This window comes from Ochotona curzoniae, unplaced genomic scaffold, assembly GCF_017591425.1.
Source record: "Ochotona curzoniae isolate NIBS_2020 unplaced genomic scaffold, NIBS_Ocur_1.0 scaffold_2476, whole genome shotgun sequence".
Taxonomy (NCBI): Eukaryota; Metazoa; Chordata; class Mammalia; order Lagomorpha; family Ochotonidae; genus Ochotona; species Ochotona curzoniae.
In genome coordinates, this window is record NW_024467095.1 from 20456389 (window position 1) to 20472692 (window position 16304).

Below are 16304 nucleotides of genomic sequence, written 5' to 3' on the forward strand. Positions count from 1 at the left end.
AGCTGGTAGAGGGATGTGGAAGGCTTCTCTATTGGATCACAATCCCCACTGGAGAGAGTGAGTTGGGATAGGGGCAGACCAGACATGGCAGAGCTACAATACCTGTTAGCCTCATACGAACTAGACCAGGGAAAAGCCAGGCTGAGCTGACTGTTCCTACTGGTGCAATTAATTTTTGTAAGAAATTGTTGAGATTAGATTAATACCATGATGTTAAAGGCAAAAACTGAAAGGAGTGGGTGAGAAAGCTAGCTGCTAATCTAGAAGGAATTTAGAAGAAGAACCTACTCTAGTTTAAAGTTTACTATATAAAACTTAGAGTCATTTTCTTAGGTCTATTGTAATCCTTTTCTTTATATTTCTCATGAAGAATCCAAAAGCATCAACAGTTTTTACTTTTTAATTGTAAAAACTGGGAATTTGTCTTCCTCTTGTATCAAACACTTGCCCATTGTTGTTGGTGAACTTACTACACTTCTTAGTCCTGAGGGTCTGAGACAGAAACAAGAGTACTAAGGACCATGGTTCCCAAAGAATTGCAGAAAAGACCAGTCAGATTCTTTATTAGATTTAATTGTTCACAAAAGTACGAAGAATGATTAAGAAAACTGACACCAATGCGTTGAGGATTCCTCGTAGGATTCCATCCTGCTCCTCAGCTCCCATTCTAGCATTTTGCTGCCTGGAGATACAGAAAGTCTCCGTTTCTGGCAATTCTCTTTTCGTTTCTTCATTTCTTTTTTCCTCCTCCAAATGATCTTCTACTGTTCGCAATTCCTCTTGACACCCCTCTCTAAAGCGTTCTTTCTCTATCTCTAGCTCTGCTCTGAATTGTTCTTGCATCAGTTGGGTTTGCTTCTGAATCTCCTCCTCTGCCTTTTGATATATTTTGTTGGTGTAGTATTCTCCTTTATTCTCTCTGACCACACGCTGCATCAGGTCCAGAAACTGTGCTCTCTGGATGTCCTGTTCAGCCTTTGTTGCCTTATTGTTGAATGCGCAGTAGCGATGACCAAACGTGCCCGCCAATTCTTGAATTGCTTGGGGAGCCGTGCTTAAGTAATCGTGGATATCAGTGCCACCCAAGTCATCTTTCCGGGTGAATAAGAGAATCATGAATCTTCTGGCTCTGTCTCCAAACATTTTCAGAATCTTCTCAGTGGCCTTCTGATCTTCCCTAGAGTAACTGCTCAGTGGGACCACCAGAACCACAGCATGAGGCCCTGGGGAGGTCAGGAGAATGCAGCGAGAGATCTCTTTGAGTGTGTCAGCATCCTTCCTCTCGGTGTCAAAAATGCCAGGTGTATCAACAACAACAATTTCTTTTCCATTCCATGTGCTGCTCATTTTCTGACAGTACTTGGTGATAGGTTTTGACTCAGTGCCAGAAGCAAATACTTTCTCTCCAAGGATGCTGTTCCCTGTGGCACTTTTTCCTGCTCCCGTTTTACCCACTAAGACAATTCTCAGTTGAGAACCAGAGCGCCGTTGGCTTTCATTTCCTGAAACAAATGTCAAAGTGTTAGAATCTACCATGAACCCTTCGCCCTATGGAGTCCCGGCCTTTTCTGGCTATAGGCTTCTCTTCATCACTTCTGCACTTATTGGACGCCTTATAGTGCTTGGAAAACTGGCTCTGCTGTTATCTTCTGCCTTCCCTTTTCATTATTCTCCTAAATTCTTTACCCTGACTTTTTTTACTTTGAATCCCAGAGGATTCAGAAGAGAACAGTAAGCAGCTGATTGCTATTCCAATAAGATAAAATAAGAAGCAAACCAAAACCTGACTCTGGGGCTCCTACAATGGAAGATGTATTTTTCAATTCTTCATCCCATTAAGAAGTCAGGTGGATTATGCAGACTGTGCCTACTCTAAAGACGAGTTTGTTTATTATTTGATAGAACCCTGGCATGAAAGAAGTAAATTTCTAATGGTTACAGGAATTAAAACAATTAAAGCTAAAATTATCTAAGGAAAAATCGGTTGCAGTTCACATTACTATTTTGATAGTATCCCAGTAGGTGCTCTTAAGAATATCCATGGGAAACTGGTTGACCACAGAAAAAAGAAGGTAGAATATCATGGAATTTGGCATAAAAATGCTCAAAAGCCTAGAAAGGAGGAAGTAGAGAGGTTCAGAAGAAGTGGATGAGCAGGGTAAATGAATCAACATGAGGAAGGGTTTGAAAATATTTTCTTGCTCAGAGCAAGACTGGCTGGGAAGACAAGAGAAGCCACTTCCCCACCTCTGCCTACTCTCCTCTCCAGAGCCTGGCCTGGGGGACCCCTGAGCACCCTCTCCATGGATGAGATACCCAGTTGAAACTTACCATGGTATTGGGATGCCATCGTAGCTTGAATTCCTGTAGATGGGAACAAATACATAACCATGTTATCTTGTGGAATCAGCAGTGACTAGTATCCCAACCTCCAATAGCCATTATGCATTTTTTTTTTTTTTTGGCTCTGAACTGATAACTTTGATTTTTCCTGTGCCATTTCCTCAAACATCTCATGAACCTTAGTTATTTTCCAGCGTCACTTCAGGTAGTTCCCTTCTCCTCACACAAATGTAAATGCTTCAGTGCTACTTCAACACTGACTTGCCTCTTTCTTCCTTCCCAGCAAGTCTGTCACTGCTTTGATGTCTTTCTGCATAATCTCTACTTCACATTCTCTTCAAAACTCCAAACTTCCAGGATGGTGCACTGGGCATGGCAGGCTAATCCTATGCCCTCAGCACTGCATCCCAAATGGGTGCTAGTGTGTGTCCTGCTTAGAGCTTGGGAAATCAGTGGAGTCCTTGGGCACTTGCATTCATGTAGGAGATCTGGAGGGAATTGCTGGCTCCCAGCTATGAACCAACCCAGCTCTGGCCTTTGTAACTTCTGGGGCAGTGAACCAGGAGAGCAAAGATCTTTCTGCCTCTCCTTCTCTCTGCAAATCTTTCAAATCAAATCAAATAAATCTTAAGAGAGAGAGCCCTCCAAACCTGAGTTTTTCACTGAATTTTCCCATTTGGCCATTTTATGGGAATCTCCAGAGTGTGGCCCAAATTGAACCCACGATCTCCCCCTCCAGGCATGATCCTGCCTCAATAAATGACGTGGTCCTCCAGCCACTGACTCCTGCAGGAGAATCTTGGGGTCATCTTCTAGAACTCTTCATCCCTTGCTCTCATTAGCACATCAGCAAATCCTATTGATTCTACTTTCAGAAAACTCCAAAGTATTCGTTTGTCTCAAGCATGTGCTAAATAATCCAATCATTTATTTTTATTATAGCACCTAACTGCATTTAACCTTAAAAGCTTACTGTTCTACTATTGATATTGTTTTAAAATCAAATTTTCATTTATTTTACTGATACTAATATCACACAATGTATACTTTAACGTAAAACTATTAAAAGAGACTTAAAATAAAATTATATAATAATTAGAACAATTCAACAAATGTATATTTACTCAGTCTGGGACACCTGGATATTTGAAACAATAGTTAATGTGTCTAAAGAGAGATACGGGCTTTAATACAAATTACTGTATTAGGGGACTTCAACACCTAATGGACAGATAAATAGATAAATAGACCAAAAATCAAAAAAGAAACAACAAATGGATTATGGATCAAATTACCTAATTAATTTCTACCAGATATTTCATCCCACAATTGCAGATTGCACATTCTTTTCATCAGTACATGGAGCTCAGTCTAGGAAATACCGTATATTCGACCTTTATGCAAACCTCAGCAAGTTTAAAAAAATGAAATCACACCATTAACTGTTCTGACCATTTTAAATATCAAATTTAAATCAACAATATAAGAAACTATAGAAAATATATAAAAACATGGAGACTAATCAATATGCTGAATGAAAAGTGGCTCATAGAAGAAATTAAAAGGAAAATTTTTAAAATTCTGGAAACAGGGGCTGGCACAATGGCTCAACTAGCTAATCCTCCGCCTTCAAGCTGCAGGATTCCATATGGGTGCCGGTTTGTGTTTGTGACCTGAGAAAGCAGTGGAGGATGGCTCAAGACCTTGGGACCCTGCACTCATGTGGGATACCCAGAAGAAGCTACTGGCTTTGGCTTTGGATCAGCTCAGTTCGTAAAGTGAACCAGCCATGTGAAAGATCTTTTTATGTATCTCTTCTCTCTGTAAATCTGCCTTTTCAATGAAAACAAATTAAGATAACAGCATAACATATCAAAACTTATGGGATAGATCAAAAGCAGTGTTGGGAGCAAGGTTCATAAGTTAGTGTCTATTTCAAGAAGTCAGAAAGCCATCAAATAATCTGTAAAGGCATCTATAAAATTTAGAAAGACAACAAACTAAATTCAAAGTTAATGGAAGAAAAAAAATAACAAAATTGAAGAGAAGTAAACAAATTTAAACAAAAAAAGACATATAAGATCTGTGAAAAAAAAGAACTTTTTCAAGAAAAAAATATAAGATCCAATCAATAAAATCAGAAATAGAAAGAGAATTACAACAACAGACATGTTTGATGCTGCTCTGCAGAACCTGATTCCGACACACACTCCAGACTGTGCTCCTGCAGGTGCTGACCTCAAGAGGCTGAGCTCTTCTCTGACTAAAGAACAAGCAACTCCTAGTTCCAGACCTCTACTGAACTGAACACGGGACAGTCTTTCTCATCCTGCTCTCCAGGGCATCCATACCCTGAGAGACACAACGAGGAGCATTATCCTAGGGGCATACAGTTAACAAGAGCCTCCTATCTTTCCTGTGTGCCAGCATTTTTGGTGGGAGGCGGGAGGTGGATTGCCCACTTAGTTTCAGCTATTCCGTCATCCCAGTGTTCATCTTCCCACCAATTCACCTGAGCTAATTCACTACACTCACCCTACCTCACAGAGTGTAAGTCACACAGCAGTGAAAAGATTCATTTGTTAAAATACATATATATGTATATGTATATATATATATATCCTCTGAAAGAAACATTAATGTGTAGAACCCAACATTCAAAGCACATTACAATCTGAACTCAGCAAAGACAGGAAACAAGAACCAACAGGAGAGAAAGTTTGCTAGGAGGTTTAACATGCACCCAGTGGAGAGAGCCCCTTCCCACCAAACTGGACATCTGTCACACACACACATCTCTATTCCCTTACCTTGAAAATCTGGGTCCTGAGGCCCTCTCTGATTTTGCAGGCACTGCTAAAACAGGATGCTGAGAAGGAGGAAGAGAAAGAAAGCTAAGGAGGAACTGTTCAAACTTGCTTATGCAAGGGACCTTCCTACCTTATTACCCAGAAGCTCTAGCAGAAATTCCTGCAGAGATGGGATTGGTCTCTGATGGGTAGAACGGGCCATGAGCCATACATAGCTGCTGATCACTTGAAATGCAATTGTTGAGCTGATTTTTAAATTTTATTTTATTTTAGAAAACTTGAAGTTCAATTCCTGCATGTGCCTGCTGGTAACATATTGGACTACACCAATAGACTGTGTGAACTGTGCTGTGGAATTCTCGAAAAAGCTCCAAGGTTCAAGCCAGAGAGCTGTCAGCTACTTTCAAAGACCTCTGGATCACCAAACCCACTGCTGAACACAATAGGCTCCCCCAGCTGACGTTTGTTCCTTGCACTTCAGGCTTGTATTCATGTAAGCAATTAATCCACCCCTTTCCTTACCTCCAATACCATAAAACAAGAACAGAGCAGAACTGCTGTTTCGAACATGTGTCCTCTGGAACATGTGCTGGAAACAAAACCAACTTTCATTTGACTGACAAAGATTTACCCCAATTCATCCTGGGACCTGATACTAGAACAGTTCAATATAACATTAAATGAATGCCACCTCTCATTGAATTATGAGAGTATTATATTGGTGGTTCCAGTTCTTTACTACACCCAGTATTCTAACATCATAAAGTTTATTACATCTCCGGTCTGAGACTTCAGAAAGTGTTGCAAACTTACACTTACATTGCTTTAGTATTCATACAAATGACTCACAGTTGCAAGGAGAGATAAGAAATAAATTTAACTGTGAATGAATTTCTTTAATTAACCCATTGTTTTCTTCTTTAACCAACAGTTTATTTAGAAGCATATATTTTAGACTCCAAAACAGTTGAGAAATTTTCCAAATATATTTGTGCTGTGGTTCTATTTGAATTTCATTATATTCAAAGAACACTCTGTACTATTTAAATTATTTTATATTTACTTAGATTTCTGTTGTCTAAAATATGATCTATGTTAGTAAACATTATATAAATAAAATGGTAGCACTTTATTGTTAGGCAGAATAGTCTAAAAATATCAAATAAATTGATCTGATTAGTAGACTACTCAATTATCCCACAATCTAACTTGAAATTTATTTTCTACCTGATCCATTTTATATATTCTCTTTTTCTCTTTTTCCTATTTCTCCTTTTTATATTGAATTTTGATTGTTTTGCTTTTCTTGTTTATTGGTGTAATATATCTATTTGGTTTTTGTTGGTTATTTTTATTCTTTTTTAATAGCATTTTTCTTTTTTCTGTTACTTTTTATTTTTAATTTTATAATACAGTTTCATAGGTTCTAGGATTTCCCCTTCTATCTCCCTGAATCTCCTCCCCATGACTGATTTATCCTATCTTAAACAATAGTATAGTCCTTCAGAAAACAGTCGTAAGTCCATTATTCTACTGTTTAAGTATATACTGACATTTTAGCTATGGACAATGGCAAAGAGTTCAGCATCCTGTTGTCAAAATATATTTAGCAGTCTCATTAGGAATCCCTATTTGGTTTGGAAGTAGAGCTGTATACTGCAGCGTATCTTCATATCTTGATATGATGGTCTCTACAGCCCATCTAGATGACTATATATGTACATGAATGTTTACCTGTATATCCACTGGTGTATTTTGCATGAAGGTTGCATTATCTCTGAGAGAACATAGATATTTGTCCTTTTGTGACTGACCAATATCACTGAGCAAAATTTCTCTAGGTGGGACCACTTGGTAGCAAACGGTAGGATTTCATTCTTTTGAATGGCTGGGTAATATATCGCAGCGTGCATGTAGCACGGTTTCATTATCCACTACTCTTTCGACAGGCATCGTGTTGTTACCATGACTTTGCAATTGTAGATTGTGCTGCTATAAATACAGGACTACAGATCCCTTTCTCATACGCAGATTTTATTTCCTTGGGATATATTTCTAGAAGTGTGATAGCTGCATAATATGGCAGATTTATTCTCAGTTCTCTTAGCACTTTCCATAATGACGCCCATAGTAGTTTTACTAGCTACCCTCCCACCAGCAGTGAAGGAGGGTAGTTCCCACATTTGCACCAGCAGGTGCTGCTAGGAAAGCCACACTCACAGGAGTTAAGTGGAACCTGAATGTAGTTTTCATTTGTATTTCCCTAGATGAGCTTTTGTGTCATCTTTTCTACTTCTGAGAAGAATGGTGTTGGGATTTTTATTGGGATCATATTGAATCTGCATGCTTCCCACTAAGATCTGGAACTAGACATGATGTCCACTTTTACCACTGCTCATCAGTATAGTATGTGAAGTCCTTGCTAGAGCTATTAGGCAAGAAAAAGGAATTAAAGAAATTAAAATCAAGGGCCCGGTGCGGTGGCGCAAGTGGTTAAGGTCCTTGCCTTACACGCCCGGGATCCCATATGGGCACTGGTTCTAATCCTGGCAGCCCCGCTTCACTTCCAGCTCCCTGCCTGTGGCCTGAGAAAGCAGTCGAGGATGGCCCAAGGCTTTGGGAACCTGCACCCGCGTGGGAGACCCAGAAGAGGCTCCTGGCTTTGGATCGGCATCGCATCGGCCGTTGCGCTCACTTGGGGAGTGAATCATCGGACGGAAGATCTTCCTCTCTGTCTCTCTTCTCTGTATATCCACCTTTCCAGTAAAAATAAAATAAATCTTTTAAAAAAAAAGAAATTAAAATCAAAATGAGGAATTAAATTATCCCTGTTTCCAGATGACATGATTCTCTATATAGGAGAACCAACAGACTCATTCAAGAGACTGTAAGAATTCATGAGAGAATTTCACAGCGCAGCGGGATACAAACTTAATGTATGTAAACTGGTGGTGCTAGTATGCACAAATAGCTCCATGGCTGAGAAGGAACTTGTAAGTACAGTCTTTTTTAAAATACTGAAGAGAAATCTTAAATACCTTGAAATTAATCTAACCCAAGATTGGGAGACCTCTATGATAAAAATAATAAAACATTTTGAAAAAGTAATAGAAGGAGTTTTTAAAGATGAAGAAACCCACCATGCTCTGGGTCAGCAGGATCAACACCCTCAAAATGTCCATATTACCGAAAGTATTATTTAGATTCGATGTCAGCTAAACATGTCTACATATAGTAAAAGAACCTCCCAATCATATGCACCCATTAACCCTCCAGAATTTTATATTATTGTTGTCACACTTTGACATCTACAGTTATACAAACCTCAAGTGATCAGTCCTGTGGATTGGTGTTAGGATTCCTGAACTCATCCAAGTCTCTTTATTGTTTATTAAGCATTCTTTTTTAGTTCTTCAGGCTCATAAAATATACTGCTTTAAATATTTATACACTTATTTATTTTAATTAAAAGTTAATGAGAGAGAGAGAGAGAATCTTCCAGTCTCTAGCTCACTCCCCAAATAGCTGCTGTAGACAGAGCTAGACCGGTCTAAATTTAGGAGCCAGGAGTTTCTTTCAGGTCTCCTATATGTGTGCAGGGGCCCAAGAATTGGGTTGTTTTACAGTGTTTTCCCAAACCATTTGCAGGGAACTCAGTCAGAAGTTGAATAGCCAGCATGCTGACTGGTGCCCCTGTGGCCCTCTGCACTGAAGTTTTGGAGGGTATACTTGGCAGCCTTGTTCATTATATAGCATAGTTCAGGAAGTAGATGATACTGTGAGGCTCAGGCATAGGCAATCCTGATAAAGCCTTTCCTTTAAGGCCCCTCCCCTTACCACATACCAGAAGACACATCAGAATATTCTTTGCAGGGATCTTCTTCAGTTGGATGGGTTTGCTTGAACTTTCCACATATGAAGTCCATGCCACCTCAAAGGCTTGGGAAATTTTTCACCATTGTTTCATTAACTAGTTCTTAATACCTTCTGCCCCTGTTCTCCTTCAGGTTTCCCCAAAATGCTGATGTTCTCTTTATGGTGCCTCGTAAGTCTCCTTGGCTTTCTTCATCTCGAAATGGCAGGCAGGATGAAAGAAACGCACTTGAGGACTTCAATCATAACAATGTGAAAGAAGAGGAAATGTTGGTTACAATGATTTGATCAGTATGAAGTGAAATACATGTGTTGGAATGTATTATAACTCATAAATATGGACAATTATTCTTTTTTTCTAATTTCCTTTGATGACACAGTTTCATAGGCTCTGGGATTCTCCCAACCCCCCCCCCATGCCCTCTCCCCCATGGTGGATTCCTCCACCTTGTTGCAGTAGTACAGTTCATATCCAGTCATGATTCCTTCATTGCGAGCATGTACCATGCATAGAGTCCAGCATCTTATTGTCCAGATAAGTTCAGCAGTTTCATTGGGAGACCATCCCTGGTCTGCAAGTAGAGCTGGCAGAGTATCATACCCTCCGATGAAAAGCCACAGCGCAACAACAACAATTTACAACATCATGGAATTAATTGACATGGTATTGAGTGACCAATATGTTAGAAAATGCAAGTTCTTAACCTCATCCTGTGACTACGTCATTGACATTTCAAGTTTAGTTTATACGCAATCAGCTGCTATGCACCTTAAAATGGTTATAGGGTACTATTCAGATGTCTCGTGTCTATTTTCATTTTTATATTTAGCAGCTTACAGTGTTGAAGCGTGATTTTTACTGAACTTGGTGAATTTTAGGATAGTCCAAACAAGCTTATAACTCTAACAAGGCATATGTTAATGATTGGGGCACAGAACAGTTTTAGGAGAGGTGTGCAGAGAAATCTTCAATACCTTAGTGAGGAGTACTAATCTTTGTGTTCTGCCTAGTAAGGTATATGTGAGCCCAAGCTGATTGGTTCCTGTCTGTTCTAAGCTTTCCTTATTGGTCTCTGTCTATCTGATCTAATTTTGGGGGGAAGAGGGTGGGGCTCCGGAGTGACCTTGATGGTCATTGTAAGAGAGGGTAGGGATCTAAAGTTGGACCAAAGTAAGGACCAGAGAAAGCTCCTCTCCCGAGTCCCAAAGGAAGTTTACTGTTCTGTTTCTGAGGACTGCTCAGGGCTTCTGACTGTTGTTCCGATGACATTAGATCGTGTGAGGAAGGATCTGGGCTTCTTTCATCTCGTGTGGGAGATCCGATAGGGAATGGATGACCTCAGAGTTCTTGGCCTACAAGGGCACTCCAATTCCCTGTGATGGACAATTATTTTTAATAAAAATGTATAAGATAAGACAAGGGCATGTTTCATGATGAATGTGAAAAGCCACTACGTCAGCAACCCACATTCTGCTTCAGAGTGTGTTTCAAGTTCCTAGTTTCTTTTTTTCTCACTCGGCTTCTTACTGATGCCCCTCGGGGCAGCAAAGGATAGCTCTCATATTTGATTTCCTCCCATACATGTGGGAAAGCAAGACAGAGTTCCTGGCTCCTGGCTTCAGCTTGGCCTAGCACAGATGTTTTGGAAGTAAACCAGTAGAGGAAGACCTCTCTCACTTTTGGTTTCTGCTTCTGCTTATTTTGTCATTCTGAATTTCAAGGAATTAAACATGAGAAAAGAAAGGTTGGAAGGAAGAGAGGAAAGGAGTGAGGGAGGGAGGGAGGGATGGAGGGATGGAAGGAGGGAGAAAGAAGAAAGAAAGAAAAGAAAAAAAAGACCTCTGTCTTTGTTTCTCTTTCTCATTTTGTCGCTCTACCTTTCAAAGGGAAAGACATTAAGGGGGAAAAAAGAAAGGAAATTAAAGAAAAGCTAAAAAGCAGGAAAACAGAAGATTCCCATGGATTTCATGGCTGGAAGGCTGGAGAATCTTCAGTGTTGTGCTTGTTTCAGGGCAAGGGATACAAAAAGACCACTGTTCAACAAAACCAACTGCTCTCAATTGTGTTGAAGTCAGATTTTCAACAGTATTTTTGCTTTTCGCATCTCCTCTCTGTGCTTACAATCTGAAAATTTTAAAAACCCTTTATGACCTTCTAATACAAATACAAATATTAATGAAAACTTATGAAGTTTCATGTGTTAAACATACCAATCGCTTCTCGGCCTTTTGGCTAAGATCAAGTGTAGTATCTGTTCTTATCAGTTTAAACATACCAGAGGATGGTGTTAACAGCACTTCCCCAGAAAGCCTATGGTCTAACCCAAAGGTTAGTTCACATCCCACAACTCTCTGATATTATCAAAAGATGGTTGTTGACTGTACAAGTAGCTCTACACAGTAATCACTTCCTCCCTGCCCTACCCACAGCCATTTCCTTGATCATATCTTCACCTTTTACCTTACTTATCACATATAGTTGTGGTCATGTCACAGCCAAGAAATGCTAGCGTGCAGGGCCCCTTAGCTTGTACACAGGAGGATGGTCAGAAAGCACTGCAGGTGCTTGGGAAAACAAGAAATGTACCAGAAGATCTCATGATTATGAGCTGTGTTCAGGATCCTCCTTGGGCATGCCTTCTGTCTGTGGTGGTCCAACAGTAGAGCAGGGGAGTGTTTCTCTGTTTCCAGGGTGGCATGTTTAAGGATAGTCTTGGCTCTTTCTTGAGTTGGTGAAACAGATCATACGTTATAGTTATCAGTGTCTATATCATGCAAAGCAGAAAAGTCTCAAATAAACCTATTGTTAAATTCAAGAAAATAAAAAACTAGGATCAACCAAATAGAAAATTAGTAGAAGGAAATAGTAAAGGTAAGTGCAAAATCAAGTGAAGTAGAATATAAAATAAAATACTAGGGTCCAGCACAGTACCCTAGCAATTAAAGTCCTCACCTTGCACAGGCCGGTATACCATATGGGTGCCAATTCTAATCCCGGTGCCCCTATTTCCCATCCAGCTCCCTGTTTGTGGCCTGAGAAAACAGTCAAGGACAGCCCAAAGCTTTGGCACCCTGCACTCGCATGGGAGACCTGGAGGAAGAGACTCTGGGCTCCTGGCTTCAGATTGGCTCAGCTCCAGTCGTTGTGGCCACTTGGGGAGTGATCAACAGACAGAAGATCTTCCTCTCTGACTCTCCTCCTCTCTGTATATCTGACTTTCCAATAAAAATAAAATAAAAAATTTTTTAAAGTCAAATACTAAAGGTCAATAAACTGAGAGAAGTTATTTACTAATGTAAAGAAGATAATATGCAATGTTAAGGATGATCATTGATAACTGAAAATAACTCAACTTTAAAATGGACACTATGATCATTTTTATTAATATAAGAATATTAATATGTATTTTCTAGATATGACTGTAAAAAAAAGCATAGCTTCTTTTCTTCCTCTCAATTCTCCTCCTTCTTTTCTTTCATTTTTGCTTTTTGAACCTTTCACTGGCCTGATATTCAATGATTAAAAAATAGAAAGACACAGTTACACAAGTATGTAAGTTAGAATTATAAACAACAATCAAATGACAAGATATTCATCTTATCACTGTGCACTTTTTGGTATTCTATGCTGACCATTATTAATTAGAAAAAAGTTGATATTTGTCTTTTGGTGACTGACTTACTTCATTAAGCACAAAGGTTTCCAGTTGCATCTATTATGTTGCAAAAGATAGGATTTCATTGTTTTTTTATGGCTGAGTAGCTTTCCACAGTGTATATATTTTACATTTTCTTTACCTGGTCATTCATTAATGCACATATGGATTGCATTGGTTTTGTGAATAAACCTTCAATAAAAATTGAGACACCAATAACTCTTTGATATACTGATTTCATTTCATTTGGATGAAATCACAGGAGTAGGATGGCCAGGTTGTAGGGTTGATCAATTTTAATAATTCTGAGGCATCTTCATACTGTCTTCCATAATGGTTTTTATACTTGAGATTCTCAGAAGCAATGGATTAAGACACCTACACCTCCTGCAACATGTTTATCAAAAATTGTTGGTTTTCAATTTCCGAATGATAGCCATTGTACCTGGGGTGGAGTAAAAATTCTTTGTGTTGGACCTGATGAAATGGCCAGTAGCTAAATCCTTGTATTATAAGTGTTAGCATCCCATATAGGTGTCCATTTATGTTCTGGCTGTTCCAGTTCCATCCAGCTCCCTGTTTGTAGCCTAGGAAAGCAGTAGAATACGGCTCAAAGCCTTGGCATTCTGTATCCACATGGGAGATCCAGAAGAAGCTCCTGGCCCTTAGCTTTGGATCAGCTCAGCTTCAGCCATTGTGATCATTTGGGAAGTGAATCAATGGAAGGAGGACCTTTCTCTCTGTCTCTCCTCTCTGGAAATCTGCCTTTCCAAATAAAATGAACAAATATGTTTTTTAAAGAATAAGACCTCTTTATTCTTTGAAAGATTTGTTTATATTTTTTAATTCCTTTGTTTGAAAAATGCCCATTCATATACTTTAGCCATTTTTTAATTGTATTATTTGTTTTTGCTGTTGTTTAGTTTCTTGAGATCTTTATGGATGTTGGATTTTAATTCTTTATCAGTTGCATAGTTTGCAAATATTTTCTGCCATTGTGTTGGTCGTTCTTTACTATGTTGACTATTTCCTTTTTGGTGCAGAAACTTCTTAGCTGAATGCAATCTTATTTGTCTATTTTTGTCTTTATTGCCTGTGTTTCTAGGGTCTGTTACAAGAAATAAAAAATAGTGAATGTTAAGCTATTATCTCTACTTTTCTACTACATTGCTACTACTAGACTAGAGCCTCATCCTTGCATGCAATCCTCCTTGGTCCCACAGATTTCCATTGGGTACCTATTATCTGTTTTTCAGAGATGTTTCCATCGCAGAGAACCACCCTCTTGGTAGGATGAGTTTTACCAATATGAGAGGATAGAGGGTAGTGTAGGGGTAGACTTAAGGACCTAGGAGTTATACCATTTTATCAGTGTCCTTGGCCTCTATTTGCTAACAAAGCATGTCTTCAAATATTGTTACATGTCCTCTGAGGCTTCAAGTCAATCTCATGAGAGAACCTGTCCTATTTACTCAACTTCTTAGTGTTTGTTTATAAACATGGGTTTATATAATAGTGATGTTGTTTTTAAAAAGCATACCAGAGATGATACAATTGTACACACATACTCAACTAATCATTCCGCAGCAGTGTTTTGCTCTCTTGGCTGTGTGTGCAGCACTTTGGCAAGTGGTTACTGACCATCAGGAATGTCTCCTTCAACCTCCCTGAGGTTCAGCACCCAGAGCATCTCTGGGCTTCTCTGCCAGAATCTTCTTCAGAGTTCATAGCCACAAAGGAAAACATGTTGCTAATTTGTAGCTTCCTTTTTGTTTGGTCATGCACACACTTTCAAATTTGGTCTCAGCTGTGGCTGTTCCTTAGATTGAGTTTCTGCCAAAATGGAGTTTATTTTTAAGCGGCCAAATAGTGATCTCTAAGAAAGGTCAAGCGTTTCCCACAGGTCTTCTGTGAAAACCTCAGTATAGGTGCAAGTACAGTGCACTTTGTCCACACAGCTCCTTTACTTCCTGTCCTCATCTGTGAGGACCTGGGAAATTCCTCAGTACAAAAATAATTAATTAACTAAGTATCTATTTATGTATTTCCTTACTTACACGCAGTGAACAAATTTCACATATATCCAAATATAGATTTTGGAGTTTCTGGATAATTCCTATCCTAATAACTCCCTGGGCTCCTTCCCCACCTACCTTCCTACTTCCTCATTTCTTTTCTTCCTAGTTTTTGCAATAAAATACTTCCATTTCACTTCACAGTCACAAGTTTAACACGGGTAAATAGATCAGCACCTAGAGAAACAGAAAACAGTAATAATAACAAATAACAAAGACATCAAACCCAAACAAAACCAGAAGAAGGCAAAACAATACAAAGCAAAGAAAACTTACTATTCCAAGCAAAGGCTATACACAAAGATTGAATCCCAGAATGTCACTCTTACACCCATTTTTTCATTAAAACAACATTTTTGATGGCTTGTACATAGTTGAGAAATATGCAAGCCATGTGGACCACTGATTAGGGTGGGAAGGGTGAGGGAATGGGCGAAAGTGAATTAGACTACTGTTTCCAATTTTCTTTTTATTCCTTCTTTATTTGCAGGGGGTGGGGGAAGAAGGAGAGAAGCTGTACCCAGCATCCTAACCATACCAGTACCCTGGGATGAGGGACAGCCACCCAATATCATCTCATGTTCCCCAATGTGGAGTATGCTCTGAGGGTTTTGGTAGTTCTGAAATGCTATTGACTTCGTTGTTCCAAGGATGAGGAATTCCTTCCAAGGTCCATTTGCTGGCATAATCCACCTTAGAGTCTCCATTCGCACAGATACTTTTCCCATTTGTTCTGCCCTCCTTCCTCTGCTATGCTACTAGATGTCCTCTGCAGGCTCCAATAAACTATCAGGTCTTTTATGCTCAACTGGGCATGCAGTCCACTGCTCAGGCTTTAGCAAATGAAGAGAACCATTCTGATACATGCATTCTGTGTCAGACCACAGGTCTTGCGATTTTCCTCGTGCTTGGAATTCTGAGTCCAGCAGTCCAGTTGTAGGACAAGATCGCCAAAGAAACCTCACCAGAGTTGACCCCAAACCTGACTCCTGTGTGTGCCAGCCAGTATAGGGTCTGGCTCAGTCCATCAACCATATCAACCTACACACACACACACACACACACACACACACACACACACACTCATGGTTGCAGTTCTTGGGTCAGTTCTGTCCCCAGACCCATCTCTTACACCAACCAATGGATGCTGCAGTCCAGTTCAACCCTGCCCACCACACATTCAACCTTCATGTGATATGCACCAACAGGAATTATAGCCCAGTTGGACTAACCCCCAAAATCCCCCACCGATCCTGGCCCCAGCCATGGTTTCTGTACATGTCAGCATGTGTAACAGACTGGTCCAGTCTGACCTACATACCATTTAGCTTTGTACCCACCAATGGGTGCTGTAGCATAGTTCAGCCTGACTGACCCCACTGTACAGCTCATACTTATGCTGGCAGGTGCTACTACCTGACCAACCAGGTCCACCTCCAGCCCTGATTCTCATGTTCAATGGTAGGAGCTACAGCCCATCACAGGTGCCCCCACTGGGAGCCTCTCAGTCCTAGATCTTGCACTTTACAGGTGGTTCTGCAACCTAA

At 39.8% G+C, this 16304-nt stretch overlaps 1 protein-coding gene and 1 non-coding gene across 2 annotated transcripts in view; one reads left to right on the plus strand and one right to left on the minus strand.

Annotated features, from left to right (window-relative positions):
• Positions 1–536: 536 nt before the first annotated feature.
• LOC121170707 overlaps positions 537–16304 on the minus strand; it is a 35224-nt gene continuing 19456 nt past the window's right edge. The window contains exons 5-7 of the mRNA XM_041001947.1: positions 5154–5199; positions 2332–2364; positions 537–1502 (exon numbers count right to left, since the gene is read on the minus strand). Coding sequence (XP_040857881.1) covers positions 571–1502; positions 2332–2364; positions 5154–5199 — 1011 coding nt within the window. The 3' untranslated portion in view covers positions 537–570. The remainder of the gene's footprint in view (positions 1503–2331; positions 2365–5153; positions 5200–16304) is intronic.
• LOC121171028 lies at positions 11240–11439 on the plus strand. Its single transcript, XR_005886080.1, has one exon. It is a non-coding gene; the product is annotated as a U2 spliceosomal RNA (small nuclear RNA).